Source organism: Pristiophorus japonicus, unplaced genomic scaffold (assembly GCF_044704955.1).
Source record: "Pristiophorus japonicus isolate sPriJap1 unplaced genomic scaffold, sPriJap1.hap1 HAP1_SCAFFOLD_432, whole genome shotgun sequence".
In the NCBI taxonomy this organism is placed as follows: Eukaryota; Metazoa; Chordata; class Chondrichthyes; family Pristiophoridae; genus Pristiophorus; species Pristiophorus japonicus.
In genome coordinates, this window is record NW_027254224.1 from 311,289 (window position 1) to 329,791 (window position 18,503).

At 50.1% G+C, this 18,503-nt stretch overlaps 1 protein-coding gene across 5 annotated transcripts in view; it reads left to right on the forward strand.

Annotated features, from left to right (window-relative positions):
* Positions 1-18,503, forward strand: part of LOC139251691 (filamin-A-like) — a 121,868-nt gene that overhangs the window by 64,265 nt on the left and 39,100 nt on the right. For 4 of the 5 annotated variants that reach the window (XM_070873258.1, XM_070873260.1, XM_070873259.1 and 1 more), the window contains exons 21-26: positions 211-808; positions 2,400-2,573; positions 5,711-5,873; positions 9,711-9,871; positions 14,961-15,128; positions 17,601-17,724. In XM_070873258.1, the coding sequence (XP_070729359.1) occupies positions 211-808; positions 2,400-2,573; positions 5,711-5,873; positions 9,711-9,871; positions 14,961-15,128; positions 17,601-17,724 (1,388 nt within the window). The remainder of the gene's footprint in view (positions 1-210; positions 809-2,399; positions 2,574-5,710; positions 5,874-9,710; positions 9,872-14,960; positions 15,129-17,600; positions 17,725-18,503) is intronic. The other variant, XM_070873262.1, reaches the window with a different exon arrangement.

Below are 18,503 nucleotides of genomic sequence, written 5' to 3' on the forward strand. Positions count from 1 at the left end.
CGACTCCTGCTCCCATTTCTTCTGAAGTGGCAGCTTGTTCCAGAGTTCGACCAATCTCTGGGGTGGGGGGGGAAAAAGAACCACCCCTTGATCTAGCCCTGTGCAAATTACATTTTTGAGGAGGATTTGTGGGTGCTGTGAAGCTTGAAAGGGGCCTTTTGTATCTGGGTCGCGTTTTGACTCTGGTGTCTTGTCTTTTCTCTTCCTCAGGTCAAGGCCTATGGCCCCGGTCTGCGAGGAGGGGTAGTAGGTGCTCCAGCCCCCTTCACCATCGACACCAAAGGCGCTGGCATGGGCGGACTTGGCTTGACCGTCGAGGGTCCGTGCGAAGCCAAGATAGAGTGCCTGGACAACGGCGACGGCACTTGCTCGGTGTCCTACCTGCCCACCGAGGCGGGCGACTACCTCATCAACATCCTCTTCGCCGAGTCCCACATCCCTGGCTCCCCCTTCAAGGCTGGCATCGCCGGCTCCTTCGACCCGTCCAAGGTCAAGGCCTCCGGCCCGGGCTTGGAGCGGGGCAGGGTGGGCGAGTCGGGCAACTTCGTGGTGGACTGCGCTAATGCGGGAGCGGCCGAGCTGACCATCGAGATCATCTCTGACTCCGGCACCCCCGCGGAGGTCCACATCCAGGATAACGGCGACGGCACCTACACAATCACCTACATCCCCCTCTACCCGGGCATGTACACCATCACCATCAAGTACGGCGGGCAGCCTGTGCCCAACTTCCCTGCCAAGCTCCAGGTGGAGCCTGCTGTCAACACCTCCGGGGTCAAGGTTTACGGCCCCGGGGTTGAAGGTCGTGGTGAGTTTTTAAAAAAAAAAAAGAGCCCCGCCATTTGTTGGACTGATCAGTATGGGGTGGGGGGGGGGCTTTTGGGCGACGAGAGTTTGCCGATGACACTAAGCTGGGTGGCGGTGCGAGCTGTGAGGAGGACGCCAAGAGGCTGCAGGGTGACTTGGACAGGTTAGGTGAGTGGGCAAAATACATGGCGGGTGCGGTATAATGTGGATAAATGTGAGGTTATCCACTTTGGTGGCAAAAACACAAAGGCAGAATATTATCTGAATGGTGACCGATTAGGAAAAGGGGAGGTGCAACGAGACCTGGGTGTTATGGTACATCAGTCATTGAAAGTTGGCATGCAGGTACAGTAGGTGGTGAAGGCAAATGGTATGTTAGCCTTCAATGCTAGGGGATTTGAGTATAGGAGCAGGGAGGTCTTACTGCAGTTGTACAGGGCCTTGGTGAGGCCACATCTCACATATTGTGTACAGTTTTGGTCTCCTAATCTGAGGAAGGACATTCTTGCTATTGAGGGAGTGCAGCGAAGGTTCACCAGACTGATTCCTGGGATGGCAGGACTGACATATGAAGAAAGACTGGATCGACTAGGCTTATATTCACTGGAATTTAGAAGAATGAGAGGGGATCCCATAGAAACATATAAAATTCTGATGGGATTGGACAGGTTAGATGCAGGAAGAATGTTCCTGATGGGGAAGTCCAGAACCAGGGGTCACAGTCTAAGGATAAGGGGCAAGCCATTTAGGACTGAGATGAGGAGAAACTTCACTAAGAGTTGTTAACCTGTGGAATTATCTACCACAGAAAGTTGTTGAGGCCATTTCGTTAGATATATTCAAGAGGGAGTTAGATGTGGCTCTTATGGCTAAAGGGATCAAGGGGTATGGAGAGAAAGCAGGAAAGGTGTACTGAAGTGAATGATCAGCCATCATATTGAATGGTGGTGCAGGCTCGAATGGCCTACTATTTTCTGTGTTTCTAGACTGATTTTTGAGCGATAAGGTAATAAAGGGTTATGGGGAGCAGGTGGAAGTGAGTCTGATATTGAATGGCGGAGCAGGCTCAAGGGGCCAGGTGGGCGACTCCTGATTCTCTTTCTTGTAAAGAGGGAGATGGGCCAGGATGGTCCCTGGGATGAGGGATGTGAGAGACTGGAGAAGCTGGGGTTGTTCTCCTTGGAGCAGAGAAGGTTGAGGGGAGATCTATTTTAAGGGTTTTTGATCGAGTGGATTGGGCGGACCTGTTCCCTGGGGGCAGGAGGGTGGGTAACCAGAGGGACACAGATTGACGATAATCGGCGATGGAACCAGATGGGGAGAATGTGTTTACGCAGCGAGTTGTTGTGTTTGGGAACGCGCTGCCTGAAAGCTCGGTGGGAGCAGATTCAATCGTGACTTTCAAACTGGGGAATTGGATAAATACTGGGAGGGGAAATGTGTGGGGAGAGAAATGGGGATGGAGAGTGTATCTTCATTGGAAAGCCAAGATTCCTCGTGCTGAGACTCTGGGCCTTTGGGAAAATTTGTGGATGAGCAGAATAACTGTTTGTTTTTTTTTTTTTTCCCCCCCCTTCTCTCCGCCTCCGCAGGAGTCTTCCGTGAAGCGACGACTGAGTTCAATGTGGACGCCCGTCAGCTGACCAATGCCGGTGGCAACCACATCAAGACCCGGATCACCAACCCATCGGGCGTCCTCACCGATGCCGTGATCAAGGACAAGGGTGACGGGACCTACAAGGTTGAGTATACTCCCTTCGAGGAAGGTAAGCATGAGTTGGCCGGGGGGGGGGGTTTGTGGTGGTCTTGTTGTCTTTGCATCTTGGGGACCTCCTTCCATGGTCCTTGACCCAGCCTGCTCCACCGCACGGTCCTCCAACCTATTGGCAGAGCTGGAGAGCCCTCGGTCCAGCCGCTTCCCCGCTCTGACCACGTCTGCCGTGGCTCAGCGGGTAGTGCGCACTCGTTTGCGTCCGAAGTTCTGGGTTCGAGTCTGTCGGAGGGGCGGTGCTGAGGGAGTGCCGTGCTGTCGGAGGGGCTGTCTTTCGGATGAGATGTTAAACCGAGGCCCCGTCTGCCCTCGGCTGGATGGAAAAGATTCCATGGCCACTTTCGAAGAACAGGGGAGTTCTCCCCAGTGTCCTGGGGCCAATATTTATCCATCAATCAACATCGCTAACAGATTATCTGGGTCATTATCACATTGCTGTGTGTGGGAGCTTGCTGTGCGCAAATTGGCTGCTGCGGTTCCCACAATACAACAGTGAGCGCACTCCAAAAGTACTTCATTGGCTGTGAAGCGCTTTGGGACATCTGGTGGTTGTGAAAGGCACCATATAAATCCACGTCCTCTCGCTCTGGGTATATAAGGATAGACGGGCTGGGGGTCTCTTCTCTGGAAAAAAAAAAAGTGCTGAGGGGTGACCTAAAAGGTCTTTAAAATAGATTTTGATCGAGTGGATACGGAGATGTTCCCCACTTGTGGAGACCAGAACTAGGGGGCCATCAATTATAAGATGGTCACTAATAAACCCAATTCAGGAGAAACTTCTTTACCCAGAGAGCGGTGAGAATGTGGAACTCGCTATCACAGCGAGCGGTTGAGGTGAATGGTATTTAAGGGGAGGCTGGACAAGTAGATGTGAGCAGACAAGGTGATTGACGTGAGCTCTGACCAATAGGGAGAGTGGGTGGAGCTTGGAGGACTTGGGTGGCAGTGGATCCTCCAACCAATCGGGCAGCCTGAGGGGCGGGACTCCTGCCCTGGGCGTGTTTGAGAGGACAATGTCGAGGGAGCTTTACTCTATCTAATCCTGAGTTGTGCCGGACCAGAGAGTGTTTGATGATGACGCTAGTTACTCAGATCGATGAACGCACCTCGCGCCATGAAAGGAGTGGCCCAGGGAGCGGCATGGAGGCTTGCCACGACCGGGTACAACGCGAGCTGGTGTAGGAGAGTGACGTCCTCAAGGTCCAGGTTGGTGATTGGAGCGTGGGCAGGCACAGCAGGAGCGGTGAGGTCGGGGGTGAAGGAGCGGCGAGAGACTGTGGAGGGACATGACCGGGGTCCAGGAGAGGCGTGAGTTCGGGGGCCCAGGGGCAGCACTGGGCCCAGCCCACACTGTACGATATGTGAGTGCACTAAGTCCGTGCAGCAGAGCTGATCTCCAGTCGTCCTGGCTAACCCTTGCCCCTGGACCCAGACCTCGCTCTGTCAAGCCCGTGTGGTGGCTGGTGTGCAACGGTCACCCCACGTTAAAAAAAAAAAAAAAAATCCACCCACAGGCATCTCCCACCCTTCGGGATGTAGTTCGGGATCCGGAGTATTAGGTCCTTCATTGAAACACCTGTGAACTTGTCTCTTTTTTGGTGTGGATGCAAGTCATCCTCGTTTCGAGGGAAAGCCTATGACAGACCAGCAGATGAGTGAGAAGGATGTAGAGGGTAATGAAAGACTGGAGGAGGCTCAAGTGAAGCATTGACTAGTTGGCTGGAATGGCCTGATTCTGTGCCGTCTATCCCGTGATGCAAACGGCCTTCAATGAGCAAACCAATTGCAGGGAACCTCCTGATTGTAGTCCCTTGTGTTGCTAAGCATGTTCCAACATTTTCTCTCTCTCGGCAACAGTGCAATATATCCTGTTGCGTTTTTTTTATATAAAACATGTCGACCAGACAGCCTGGTGTCGAGGCTGCAATTGGCCGCCTCCCATTCTTGGGAGAGGAAATTGAGTCTTCCCTCGAGTCTACGGCACAGATTCGGGCCCTCCACTCCGTGCTGGTGTTTGTGCTCCACACCAGTCCCCTCTCTCCCCCTCCCTTAAATGCATTGATACTATTCACCTCGACCACTCCCTGTGGCAGCGAGTTCCACATTCTCACCACTCTCTGGGTAAAGAAGTTTCTCCTGAATTCCCCATTGGATTGATCAGTGACCGTCTTGTATTGATGGCCCCCTAGTTCTGGTCTCTTCCACAAGTGGGAACATCCTTTCTACGTCTACCCTATCGAGACTCTTTATTATAAAGACCTCTATCAGGCCACCCCTCAATCTTTTTTTTCTAGAGCAGAGCCTACATCTGTTCAATCTTTCCTGATGGGTATAACATCAGTTCGAGTATCCTCCTTGTAAATCTTTTTTGCATCTTCTCTCGTGTTTCTATATCCTTTTTTTATAATATGGAGATCAGAACTGTGCACGGTGCTCCCAGTGTGGTCTAACCAAGGTCTATGGAGACCAGAACTGTGCATGGTGCTCCCAGTGTGGCCTAACCCAGGTATATGGAGACCAGAACTGTGCACAGTGCTCCCAGTGTGGTCGAACCCAGGTCTATGGAGACCAGAACTGTGCAGAGTGCTCCCAGTGTGGCCTAACCCAGGTCTATGGAGACCAGAACTGTGCACAGTGCTCCCAGTGTGGCCTAACCCAGGTATATGGAGACCAGAACTGTGCACGGTGCTCCCAGTGTGGTCTAACCCAGGTAAACAGATGAGGAAAAATTTCTTGAGGGTTGTAAATCTGTGGAATTTGCTGCCTGAGAGCTGGGACATTGAATAAATTTAAAACAGCAATAGACAGTTTCTTAAATAAGGGGTTACGGGGATCGGGCAGGGAAGTGGAGCTGAGTCCATGATCGGATTAGCCATGATCTTTTGAATGGCGGAGCAGGCTCGAGGGGCCGAATGGCGCCTCCTGTTTATGGTCTTGTATGGAGACCAGAACTCTGCACAGTGCTCCAAATGCGGTCTAACCAAAGTTCAATATGAGTTTAACATAACGTCTCGGCTTTTCGATTCTGTCCCTGTAGAAATGAACCTGAGCTTGGTTGGCGGGTTTTATGGCTGTATTTTCCTGCGTGTCCAAATTTTGTCTAACCTTTTCATGTTCCTCCTGTTCCACCAGGTGTGCATTCTATTGAGGTTGCCTATGATGACTCTCCCGTCCCCAATAGCCCCTTCAGGGTGCCAGTCACAGAGGGCTGTGACTCGAGCAGGGTTCGTGCCTATGGGCCAGGCCTGGATGGCGGTATCACCAACAAGCCCAACAAGTTCACCGTGGAAACCAGGTAGGCGGCCCTCTTCAAACCCTGTCCCAACATCTCTGCCTGTGGCTTGCTGACAAATTCTGATAATGCTCCCGTCTTGTGTGGTCGTAGCAAAACCAATGTCTATGTCGGACATCCAGGCTAAATCTTCCGGGGAGCAGGCCATTGGGCCCCTCGAGCCTGCTCTGCCATTTAATACGATCGTGGCTGATCCGATCATGGGCTCGGCTCCACTTCCCCGCCCGCTCCCCTTATCCCCTTATCGGTTAAGAAACTGTCTTAAATTTAAGACCGATAATGTCCCGGCTTCCACAGCTGAGGCAGTGAATTCCACAGATTTACATCCCTCAGAAGAAATTCCTCCTCATCTGTTTTAAATGGGCGGCCCCTTATTCTAAGACCATGCCCCCTAGTTCTAGCCTCCCCCATCAGTGGAAACATCCTCTCTGCATCCACCTTGTTGAGCCCCCCTCAATCTTATACATTTTGATAAGGTCACCCCTCATTCTTCTGAATTCCAATGAGTAGAGGCCCAACCTCCTCAACCTTTCCTCATAAGTCAACCCCCTCATCCCTGGAATCAACCATTTAGGACCAAGTGAGTGAAGAAGTTTCTCCCATGAGTTGTGAACCTGTGGAATTCCTTACTGCAGAGTGTTGTTGAGGCCAGTTCATTGGATATATTGAAGAGGGAGTTAGTCATGGCCCTTACGGCTCAAGAGGTATGGAGAGAAAGCAGGAAAGGTGAATGATCAACCATGATCTTATTGAATGGTGGTGCAGGCTCGAATGGCCTACTCCTGCACCTATATTCTATGTTTCTATGTCTCATCAGCAAACTTGGCTACATTACACTCTGTCCCTTCTTCCAAGTTGTTAACATAGATTGTAAATAGTTAGGGTCCCAGCACTGATCCTGGTTACGGCACTTCGAGCACACCTCCAGATGTGGTGAGTTTCTGCCTCTACCATCCTTTCAGGCAGAGTTCTCAACCCCCGCCACCCTCTGTGAAAGAATTTCCCCCCTCCATAGAAAATAGGAGCAGTATTCGGCCCCTCGAGCCTATAAGATCATGGCTAATCTGCTATCTCCACACCATCTACTTTAAATCTATTCGCCCTAGTTGTTATCCACTCTAAGGGAAACGGGTCCATCCCATCTACTCTATCCAGGCCCGTCATTGTTTTATACACCTCAATCATAGAAACATAGAAAATAGGTGCAGGAGTAGGCCATTTGAGCCTGCACTGCCATTCTAGAAGATCATGGCTGATCATGCAACTTCAGTACCCCATTCCTGCTTTCTCTCCATACCCCCTGATCCCTTTAGCCGTAAGGGCCATATCTAACTTTCTTTTGAATATATCAAATGAACTGGCCTCAACAACTTTCTATGGTAGAGAATTCCACAGATTCACCACTGAGTGAAATTTCTCCATCTCGGTCCTAAGTGGCTTACCCCTTATCCTTAGACTGTGACCCCTGGTTCTGGACCTCCCCAACATCAGGAACATTCTTCCTGCATCTAACCTGTCCAATCCCGTCAGAATTTTATGTTTCTATGAGATCCCCCCTCATCCTTCTAAACTCCAGTGAATACAGGCCCAGGCGATCCAGTCTCTCCTCATGTCAGTCCTGCCATCTTGGGAATCAGTCTGGTGAACCTTCGCTGCACTCAATAGCAAGAACATCCTTCCTCAGATTAGGAGACCAAAACTGAACACAATATTCCAGGTGAGGCCTCACCAAGGCCCTGTACAACTGCAGTAAGACCTCCCTGCTCCTACACTCCAATCCCCTAGCTATGAAGACCAACATACCATTTTCTGCCTGCTGTACCTGCATGCCAACTTTCAATGACTGATGTACCATGACACCCAGGTCTTGTTGCACCTCCCCTTTTCCTAATCTGTCGCCATTCAGACAATAATCTGCCTTCCTGCTTTTGGACCCAAAGTGGATAACCTCACATTTATTGACATTATACTGCATCTGCCATGCATTTGCCCACTCACCTAACCTGTCCAAGTCACCCTGCAGCCTCTTAGTGTCCTCCTCACAGCTCACACTGCCATCCAGCTTAGTGTCATCTGCAAACTTGGAGATATTACACTCAATTCCTTCATCTAAATCATTGATATATATTGTAAATAACTGGGGTCCCAGCACTGAGCCCTGCGGCACCCCACTAGTCACTGCCTGCCATTCTGAAAAGGACCCGTTTATCCTGACTCTCTGCTTCCTGTCTGCCAGCCAGTTCTCTATCCACGTCAGTACATTACCCCCAATACCATGTGCTTTGATTTTGCACACCAATCTCTTGTGTGGGACCTTGTCAAAAGCCTTTTGAAAGTCTAAATACACATCCACTGGTTCTCCCTTGTCCACTCTATTAGTTACATTCTCAAAATTCTAGAAGATTTGTCAGGTATGATTTCCCTTTCATAAATCCATGCTGACTTTCCAAATGCGCTGTTATTTCATCTTTAATAATTGGTTCCAACATTTTCCCCACTAATGTCAGGCTAACTGGCCTATAATTACCCATTTTCTCTGCCTCCTTTTTAGAAAGTGGTGTTACATTAGCTACCCTCCAGTCCATCAGAACTGATCCAGAGTTGATAGAATCAGGTCTCCCCTCAGCCTCCTCTGTTCCAAAGAAAACAACCCCAGCCTACCCAATCTTTCCTCATAGTTATAATTCTCCACTCCTGACAACATCCTGGTAAATCTCCTCTGTACCCTCTCCAGTGCAACAGCCTGGTAAATCTCCTCTGCACCCTCTCCAGTGCAACATCCTGGTAAATCTCCTCTGTACCCTCTCCAGTGCAATCACATTGTACCTGTAATGTGGTGACCAGAACTGCACGCAGTACTCCAGCTGTGGCCTAACCAGCGTTTTATGCAGTTCGAGCATAACCTCCTTGCTCCTTGTGTGGTGATTCTTCCCGATATTTCCTAGTCTGTCATCGAGGGCTGAGGGGAGATTGCTGAAGGGCTTCAGCGACAGTCCAAAATGGTCTGGATTTGGACCAGTTGGTAGGTGGTTCTAGTCGGCACGCCTTCGGTGTGGCGGCTATATTCTCTGGAGACTGCGTATTTGCTGCGGTAAAGTGGTGACCTGTTTGCAAACTGGGGCAGCCTATGATGTGTTTTGCGATATTTCTTACTGCGTTGAGGGTGCTGTACAAAACCCAAATTGTTGTGGGGGTGGTAAAACTATGTGGGAACCAGAGAGAACCATCGTCAGCATCCTCGATCGAGGAAGACTTGCTTCCACTCAGTCCATAGGTGGCTGAGCAGTCCAATACGAGAGCCACAGTCCTTGTCACGGGTGGGCTAGACCTTCGTTGAGGGGAGGGTGGGGACAGGTTTGCCGCACGCTCCTTCCGCTGCCTGCGCTTGGTTTCTGCACGCTCTCGGCGACGAGACTCGAGGTGCTCAGCGCCCCTCCCGGATGCACTCCCTCCACTTAGGGCGGACTGGTCTTTGGCCGGGGGGCTCCCAGGTGTCGGTGGGGATGTTGCACTTTATCAAGGAGGGTGGTCCCTTGTAACGTTTCCTCTGCCCACCTGGGGCTCACGTGCCGTGAAGGAGTTCAGAGTAGAGCACTTGCTTTGGGAGTCTCGTGTCGGGGCATGCCAGACACATGTGGCCCTGCCCAGCGGAGCTGGTCGAGTGTGGTCAGTGCTTCGATGTTGGCCTGGTCGAGGACGCTAACGTTGGTGCGTCTGTCCTCCCAGGGGATTTGCAGGCTCTTGCGGAGACATCGTTGGTGGTATTTCTCCAGCGATTGGCTGCAATGCTTGTGACGTTCCCTCAATAATTTTTTTTCTCTCTCTATCCTCAATCAAAAGGAATGCTGGGACAGGAGGGCTCGGCCTAGCTGTGGAAGGGCCATCTGAAGCCAAGATCACTTGCAAGGACAACAAAGATGGCAGCTGTTCCGTCGAGTACATCCCCTATGAGCCCGGCACCTACGATGTCATCATAACCTACGGTGGTCAACAAATACCAGGTAAGGAAGGGCCTCCCCACCACCCCTAGCTCTGTGTTGGCCTGATACTGAAGACAGGCAAAAAAAAAAAAATCTGCAGAGGGCTATCGACAGGCTAAGTGAGTGGGCAAGAATTTGGCAGATGGTGGTGAGAGGTTATCCACTTTGGCAGAAATCATAGAAAAGCAAAATTATGATTTTTTTTTAAATGGAGAAATATTGCTGCGGTACAGAGGGACCTGGGGGTCCTTGTGCATTAAACACAGTTAGTGTTACATATGTAAACATTGTAACTAAGACTTGCCACTAGAGGGCGCAACTGTTGGAGGCCCAATGGTCACCACACCTCGTGCAATGGTGTACAAGGTTGTCTGCCATGCTGCTTGGGCACTCTGGAGTTGTATTAAAGAGACTAAGGTCACATCAGTTTTTGCTCAGTACTCAGTCTTGAGGACTTCGAGCATATTTACCAATTAGTAAGCAGGCAGAAGTCCTGCTACAGCTTGTCATGTATTCAACCAGCATTGTAACGCATGTATAAACTGCCCAGTTGTACACTGAACAATGACCACTAGGTGGTGAACTTGTGGGAGACGCTCCTAACCTGGACCTTCAGGTATAAAAGGGGAAGCTCCACCCACCTTCATCACTTGAGTGCTAAAGAATAAAGGACAGGTCACAGACTGACCTCTTGAGCATGGGCCTCGTGTGCATTTATACAGTATAGTAAGGACGTATCAGTTATGCAGGGTATTGGTGAGGCCACACCTGGAGTACTGCGTGCAGTTTTGGTCTCTGTATTTAAGGAGGGATAGAAAATGGGTGCAGGAGTAGGCCATTCGGCCCTTCTAGCCTGCACTGCCATTCAATGAGTTCGTGGCTGAATACGCAACTTCAGTACCCCATTCCTGCTTTCTCACCATACCTCTTGATCCTCCTAGTAGTAAGGACTTCATCTAACTCCTTTTTGAATATATTTAGTGAATTGGCCTCAACAACTTTCTGGGGTAGAGAATTCCACAGGTTCACCACTCTCTGGGTGAAGAAGTTTCTCCTTATCTCGGTCCTAAATGGCTTACCCCTTATCCTTAGACTGTGACCCCTGGTTCTGGACTTTCCAAACATTGGGAACATTCTTCCTGCATCTAACCTGTTTAAACCCATCAGAATTTTAAATGTTTGAGGTCCCCTCATTCATCTGAACTCCAGTGAATACAAACCCAGTTGATTCAGTCTTTCTTGATAGGTCATTCCTGCATCCTGGGAATCAGTCTGGTGAACCTTTGCTGCACTCCCTCAATAGCAAGAATGTCCTTCCTCAAGTTAGGAGACCAAAACTGTACACAATACTCCAGGTGTGGCCTCACCAAGGCCCTGTACAACTGTAGCAACATCTCCCTGCCCCTGTACTCTAATCCCCTTACTATGAAGGCCAACATGTCATTTGCTTTCTTAACCACCTGCTGTACCTGCATGCCAACCTTCAATGACTGATGTACCATGACACCCAGGTCTTGTTGCACCTCCCCTTTTCCTAATGTCACCATTCAGATAATAGTCTGTCTCTCTGTTTTTACCACCAAAGTGGATAACCTCATTTATCCACATTATACTTCATCTGCCATGCATTTGCCCACTCACCTAACCTATCCAAGTCACTGCAGCCTCATAGCATCCTCCTCGCAGCTCACACTGCCACCCAACTTGGTGTCATCCGCAAATTTGGAGATACTACATTTAATCCCCTTGTCTAAATCATTAATGTAAACAGCTGGGGCCCCAGCACAGAACCTTGCGGTACCCCACAAGTCACTGCCTGCCATTCTGAAAAGTATCCATTTACTCCTACTCTTTGCTTCCTGTCTGACAACCAGTTCTCAATCCATGTCAGCACACTACCCCCAATCCCATGTGCTTTAACTTTGCACATTAATCTCTTGTGTGGGACCTTGTCGAAAGCCTTCTGAAAGTCCAAATACACCACATCAACTGGTTCTCCCTTGTCCACTCTACTGGAAACATCCTCAAAAAATTCCAGAAGATTTGTCAAGCATGATTTCCCTTTCACAAATCCATGTTGACTTGGACCTATCATGTCATCTCTTTCCAAATGCGCTGCTATGACATCCTTAATAATTGATTCCATCATTTTACCCACTACTGATGACAGGCTGACCGGTCTATAATTCCCTGTTTTTTCTCCCTTTTTTTAAAAAGTGGGGTTATATTGGTTACCCTTCACTCGATAGGAACTGATCCAGAGTCAATGGAATGTTGGAAAATGACTGTCAATGCATCCACTATTTCCAAGGCCACCTCAAGAACTCTGGGATGCAGCCCATCAGGCCCTGGGGATTTATCAGCCTTCAATCCCATCAATTTCCCCAACACAATTTCCCAACTAATAAGGATTTCCCTCAGTTCCTCCTCCTTACTAGACCCTCTGACCCCTTTTATATCCGGAAGGTTGTTTGTGTCCTCCTCAGTGAATACCGAACCAAAGTAATTGTTCAATTGGTCCGCCATTTCTTTGTTCCCCGTTATGACTTCCCCTGATTCTGACTGCAGGGGACCTACGTTTGTCTTTACTAACCTTTTTCTCTTTTCATATCTATAGAAACTTTTGCAATCTGTCTTAATGTTCCCTGCAAGCTTCTTCTCGTACTCCATTTTCCCTGCCCTAATCAAACCTTTTGTCCTCCTCTGCTGAGTTCTAAATTTCTCCCAGTCTCCAGGTTCACTGCTATTTTGGCCAATTTGTATGCCATTTCCTTGGCTTTAATACTATCCCTGATTTCCCTAGATAGCCACGGTTGAGCCACCTTCCCTTTTTTATTTTTACGCCAGACAGGAATGTACAATTGTTGTAGTTCATCCATGCGGTCTCTAAATGTCTGCCATTGCCCATCCACAGTCAACCCCTTCAGTATCATTCGCCAATCTATCCAAACCAATTCATGCCTCATGCCTTCAAAGTTAGCCTTCTTTAAGTTCTGGACCATGGTCTCTGAATTAACTGTTTCATTCTCCATCCTAATGCAGAATTCCACCATATTATGGTCACTCTTCCCCAAGGGGCCTCGCACAACGAGATTGCTAATTAATCTCCTCATTACACAATACCCAGTTTAACCATCCCTTATGCACTCCAGGAAATCCTCCTCTACCATATTGCTTCCAGTTTGGTTAGCCCAATCTATGCATATTGAAGTCACCCATGATAACTGCTGCACCTTTATTGCATGCACCCCTAATTTCCTGTTTGATGCCCTCCCCAACATCGCTGCTACTGTTTGGAGGTCTGTACACAACTCCCACTAATGTTTTTTGTCCTTTGGTGTTCTGCAGCTCTACCCATATAGATTCCACATCATCCAAGCTAATGTCCTTCCTAACTATTGCATTAATCTCCTCCTTAACCAGCAATGCTACCCCACCTCCTTTTCCTTTTATTCTATCCTTCCTGAATGTTGAATATCCCTGGACATTGAGCTCTCAGCCCTGATCATCCTGGAGCCATGTCTCTAATCCCAATCACATATTTGTTAATATATCTTTGCACAGTTAATTCATCCACCTTATTACAGATACTCCTTGCATTAAGACACAAAGCCTTCAGGCTTGTTTTTTTAACACCCTTTGTCCTTTTAGAATTTTGCTGTACAGTGGCCCTTTTTGTTCTTTGCCTTGGGTTTCTCTGCCCTCCACTTTTCCTCATCTCATCTCCTTTCTGTCTTTTGCTTGTGTTTCCCTCTGTCTCCCTGCATTGGTTCCCATCCCCCTGCCATATTAGTTTAACTCCTCCCCAACAGCACTCGCAAACACTCCCCCTCGGACATTGGTTCCGGTCCTGCCCAGGTGCAGACCGTCTGGTTTGTACTGATCCCACCTCTCCCAGAACTGGTTCCAATGCCCCAGGAATTTGAATCCCTCCCTGCTGCACCACTGCTTAAGCCACGTCTTCATCTGTGCTATCCTGCGATTCCTACTCTGACTAGCACGTGGCACTGGTAGTAATCCTGAGATTACTACTTTTGAGGTCCTACTTTTTAATTTAGCTCCTAGCTCCTTAAATTCGTTTCGTAGGACCTCATCCCTTTTTTTTTTTAAACCAATGTCGTTGGTACCAATGTGCACCACGACAACTGGCTGTTCTCCCTCCCTTTTTAGAATGTTCTGCACCCGCTCCGAGACATCCTTGACCCTTGCACCAGGGAGGCAACATACCATCCTGGAGTCTCGGTTGTGGCCGCAGAAACTCCTATCTATTCCCCTTACAATTGAATCCCCTATCACTATCGCTCTCCCACTCTTTTTTTTTTTTCCTGCCCTCCTGTGCAGCAGAGCCAGCCACGGTGCCATGAACTTGGCTGCTGCTGCCCTCCCCTGATGAGTCATCCCCCTCAACAGTACCCAAAACGGTGTATCTGTTTTGCAGGGGGATGACCACAGGGGACCCCTGCACTACCTTCCTTGCACTACTCTTCCTGCTGGTCTTCCATTCTCTATCTGGCTGTGGACCCTTTCCCTGCGGTACGACCAACTCGCTACACGTGATACTCACGTCATTTTCAAAGGATATACTTCCATTGGCGGCAGTTCAGAGGAGGTTCACTCGGTTGATTCCGGAGTTGAGGGGGTTGACTTATGAGGAAAGATTGAGGTGGTTTGGGCTGATGCACACTGGAGCTCAGAAGAATGAGGTGATCTTATTGAAAATTAAGATTGAGTGGGGGCTCGACGAGGTAGATGCAGAGAGGATGTTCCCCTTGTGGGGGGAATCTAGAACCAGGGGGCATCGTCTCAATGAGATCGCCCATTTAAGATGGAAATGAGGAGGAATTGAATTCTCTGCCCCAGAGAGCTGTGGAGGCTGGGTCATTGAATATATTTAAGGTGGAGATACAGATTTTTGAAAGATAAGGGAGTGAATTGTGATGGGAGCGGGTGGGGAAGTGCAGCTGAGTCCATGATCGGATCAGCCATGATCTTATTAAATAGCGGAGCAGGCTTGAGGGGCCGAATGGCCAACTCCTGCTCCTGTTTCTTAAGATTGTCTTGAGCAGCCAAATAAGCCCCTCTCCCCAACTCTTCCTTCCTATTCCTTCAGGAAGTCCGTTCAAAGTGCCGGTGGGCGATACCGTTGACCCCACAAAGGTCAAGTGCGTGGGCCAGGGCCTGGGCACCAACGTCCGTGCCAATGTGCCGCAGTCCTTCAACGTTGACACCAGCAAGGCTGGAGCGGCTCCCTTGAACGTCAGTGTTGTGGGACCGAAAGGTAAGTCTTCAACTGAGTCACTTGCGCCTCACCTTGGCGAGTTTCCTCGTCTGTCTAGATTCCCTCATGTCTTCTAACTCTTTGGTTCTCTCGTTGAGCTCCTCCTCCTAGCTGGAGATCTCGCTACTGGTCCATCCAATGTCTATTTTGTATTCCTTTCATACTTTCCTCTGCTTCCTAACCCGGTGTTACAATGCAGACCTTTAACTTTGTCTCCCACATGCTCTCATTCCTTCCTTCCCAGAGGACTCCCAACTCTGCCATCCTGGTACTACCTGACACCAACCACTTTGTTTTTGGGACAATCCTAATCATAGGCAGTCCCTCCGAATTGAGGAAGACTTGCTTCCACTCTAACAATGAGCCCTTGGGTGGCTGAACAGTCCGATCCGGGAACCACAGTCCCTGTCACTGGTGGGACAGAGTGGTTGAGGGAAAGGGAGGGTGGGACTGGTTTGCCGCACGCTCCTTCCGCTGCCTGCGCTTGCTTTCTGCACGCTCTCGGCGATGGGACTCGAGGTGCTCAGCGCCCCTCCCGGATGCACTTCCTCCACTTGGGGCGGACTGGTCTTTGGGCCCAGGGACTCCCAGGTGTCGGTAGGGGATGTTGAACTTTATCAGGGAGGCTTTGAGGGTGGTCCCTGTAACGTTCCCCCTGCCCACCTGGGGCTCGCTTGCCGTGTAGGAGTTCCAAGTAGAGCGCTTGCTTTGGGAGTCTCTGTCCGCATGCCCGAAACGTGTGGCTCGCCCAGCGGAGCTGGTCGAGTGTGGTCAGTGCTTTGATGTTGGCCTGGTCGAGGACGCTAATGTTGGTGCGTCTGCCCTCCCGGGGGATTTGCAGGATCTTGCGGAGACAGCGTTGGTGGTATTTCTCCAGCGACTCGAGGTGTCTACTGTACATGGTCCATGTCTCTGAGCCATACAGGAGGGCGGGTATCACTACAGCCCTGTAGACCATGAGCTGGGTGGCAGATTTGAGTGCCTGGTGACTGACTGGTGAAGACCATCTGGCCCATCCAGCCTGCCCCCCCCCCCACAATCGCAATACCCGCGTATCAACATACACACTCCCCACCCCACCCAAAACCTTGTGATCTCCTGGGGGAGTGAGGCAAAAAACTAGATTTTTTTTTTTTAAATCCCCTGGCCAATTTGTGGGGGGGGGAGATCTGGGAGATGGCTCTCCGAAACTAGTCTGGGAGATCACCCTGGCCCCAAATTCTCTGCAGCACCCACCCTGCTGTCTGAGGCAATCTCTGCCGCAGCCAGAAACGAATCCAGCTTTCGCTTGCAGGAATTCAGCGAAGTCTGCATCCACCACATGAAATGGCAGCTTGTTCCAGAGGTTTACTATTCTGAGAACAGAACCACCTCCTGACGTCTAACCTCGGTCTAGCCCAAGGCAACTTAAATTTGTGCCCCCTGGTCCTGCCTAACCTGTTTCATTGAAATAAACAGTCAGCCGGAACACCATCTCTTCCCTTCATTATCTTATAAACCTCAATCATATCCCCGCCTAAGTCTACGCTGCAGTTAAGAGCTGGGACTCTGTATCTTATCTGGATAACTAAGATGCTGTAGACTTGGAATTCGTCCTAGTGGTCGTCTTCTGCACCCTTTCCAGAGCCGATATCGCCCACCATGTGAGACGACCAAAACTGGACACCGTTTCCCAGTGTGGCCTGACTACGGTCATAAGAAATAGGAGCAGGAGTCGGCCATTCGGCCCCTCGAGCCTGCTCCGCCATTTAATACGATCATGGCTGATCCGATCATGGACTCGGCTCCGCTTCCCCGCCCGCTCCCCATAACCCTTCACTCCCTTATCACTCAAAAATCTATATCTCCGCCTTCTGAATATATTCAATGTCCCAGTCTCCACAGCTCTCTGGGGCAGAGAATTCCACAGATTTACAACCCTCAGAAGAAATTCTTCCTCATCTCAGTTTTAAATGGGTGGCCCCTTAATCCAAGACCATGCCCCCTAGTTCTAGTCTCCGCCATCAGTGGAAACATCCTCTCTGCATCCACCTTGTCAAGCCCCCTCACTTCAATAAGATTCCCTCCGTCATAATTCCAATGAATAGAGGCCCAACCTACTCGACCTGTCCTCAAGCCAACCCCCTCCTCTCCGGAATCGACCGAGGTGAACCCTTTCTGAACTGCCTCCAAGGCAAGTATATCCTCTGAATATGGAGAGCAATACTGCACGCAGTACTCCAGGTGTGGCCTCACCAATACCCTGTACAGTTGTACAAGGACAAATCAATATGCCTCGTCTTATACTAAATTGTTTTTTTGGGAGCTCCCATCTCTAACTCTTCGACCTTGATGTCCTGCACCTTTCTCCCCCCCCCCCCCCCCCCCCCTCCAACTAGTTTGAACTGACCACAGGCTTGGAAGCTCCTTGTGTCAATCTCTGGGATAAGACCGTAACAGTAATAATTACCCCCATGTGTGTCTGTCTTTTAGGAGTTGTGGAGCCTGTTGAAGTCATTGACAATCCAGACCGAACGAAAACAGTCAGCTATGTGCCAACCCGTGAGGGCCCGTATACAGTCTCTGTCCAGTACGCTGATCAGGAGATCCCACGAAGGTATGTGTACACGGGAGGCCTATGGCCAAAATCGACTTGTGTCTTCTGCTCCCGCACTGTCATTTAGAACCGCAACTTGCGTTTGTCTTGATGTCCTCCATTGGGCAGTCCCTCGGGATCGAGGAAGACTTGCTTCCACTCTTAACACGAGTCCTTAGGTGGCTGAACAGTCCAATACGGGGAACCACAGTCCCTGTCACAGGGTGGGACAGACAGTGGTTGAGGGAAGGGGTGGGTGGGACTGGTTTGCCGCACGCTCCTTCCGCTGCCTGCGCTTGGTTTCTGCACGCTCTCGGCGACGAGACTCTAGGTGCTCAGCGCCCTCCCGGATGCACTCCCTCCACTTGGGGCGGACTGGTCTTTGGGCCCAGGGACTCCCAGGTGTCGGTGGGGATGTCGCATTTTATCAGGGAGGCTTTGAGGATGGTCCCTTGTAACGTTTCCTCTGCCCACCTTTGGCTCGTTTGCCCGTGAAGGAGTTCAGAGTAGAGCGCTTGCTTTGGGAGTCTCGTGTCGGGGGCATGCGGACAATGTGGCCCTGCCCAGCGGTGCTGGTCGAGTGTGGTTAGTGCTTCGATGCTGGGGATGTTGGCCTGGTCGAGGGCGCTAACATTGGTGCGTCGGTCCTCCCGGGGGATTTGTAGGATCTTGCGGAGACATCGTTGATGTACTTTATGGGAGCCTCATCTTGCCCCCGAGCAGCATGAGATATTGGGACAGGTTATCAAAAGCTTGATCAAAAAGGAGGTTTCTAACCTACGAGATTCAGAGGGGGATTG